This window comes from Antrostomus carolinensis, unplaced genomic scaffold, assembly GCF_000700745.2.
Source record: "Antrostomus carolinensis isolate BGI_N321 unplaced genomic scaffold, ASM70074v2 scaffold26047, whole genome shotgun sequence".
In the NCBI taxonomy this organism is placed as follows: domain Eukaryota; kingdom Metazoa; phylum Chordata; class Aves; order Caprimulgiformes; family Caprimulgidae; genus Antrostomus; species Antrostomus carolinensis.
Genome location: NW_010328448.1, coordinates 25,725 through 25,970, shown reverse-complemented (window position 1 = coordinate 25,970; position 246 = coordinate 25,725). Strand labels below are relative to the sequence as shown.

The 246-nt window shown below is 56.5% G+C and overlaps 1 protein-coding gene across 1 annotated transcript in view; it reads right to left on the bottom strand.

Annotated features, from left to right (window-relative positions):
• LOC104528297 (LIM and senescent cell antigen-like-containing domain protein 1) overlaps window positions 1-165 on the bottom strand; it is a 34,236-nt gene extending 34,071 nt beyond the window's left edge. Inside the window, exon 1 of the mRNA XM_010172262.2 lies at window positions 59-165. Within this exon, the coding sequence (XP_010170564.1) occupies window positions 59-165 (107 nt within the window). The remainder of the gene's footprint in view (window positions 1-58) is intronic.
• Window positions 166-246: the final 81 nt, after the last annotated feature.

Sequence of the window (246 nt, the reverse complement as noted above, 5' to 3'; positions counted from 1 at the left end):
CTGCCGAGGGAGGGAGGAGGGCTCGGCGCGCCGGCGGTACCCGTCAATTCGCACTCACCTCAGCTTCTCTTCATCTGACCCGGGCAGTCCCACGCTGTCGGGCCGATCCCGTCTCCTCCTGTACAGGCCTGACTGTGACAACTCTTTCAGCTGCAGGGCCGTCATATTTCTCTACCTGGAGGATTGTTTTTTCTTGGGTTTTTTTGTTGGTTTTTTTTTTAAGGTGTGTGTAGGGTGGGGGGGTGT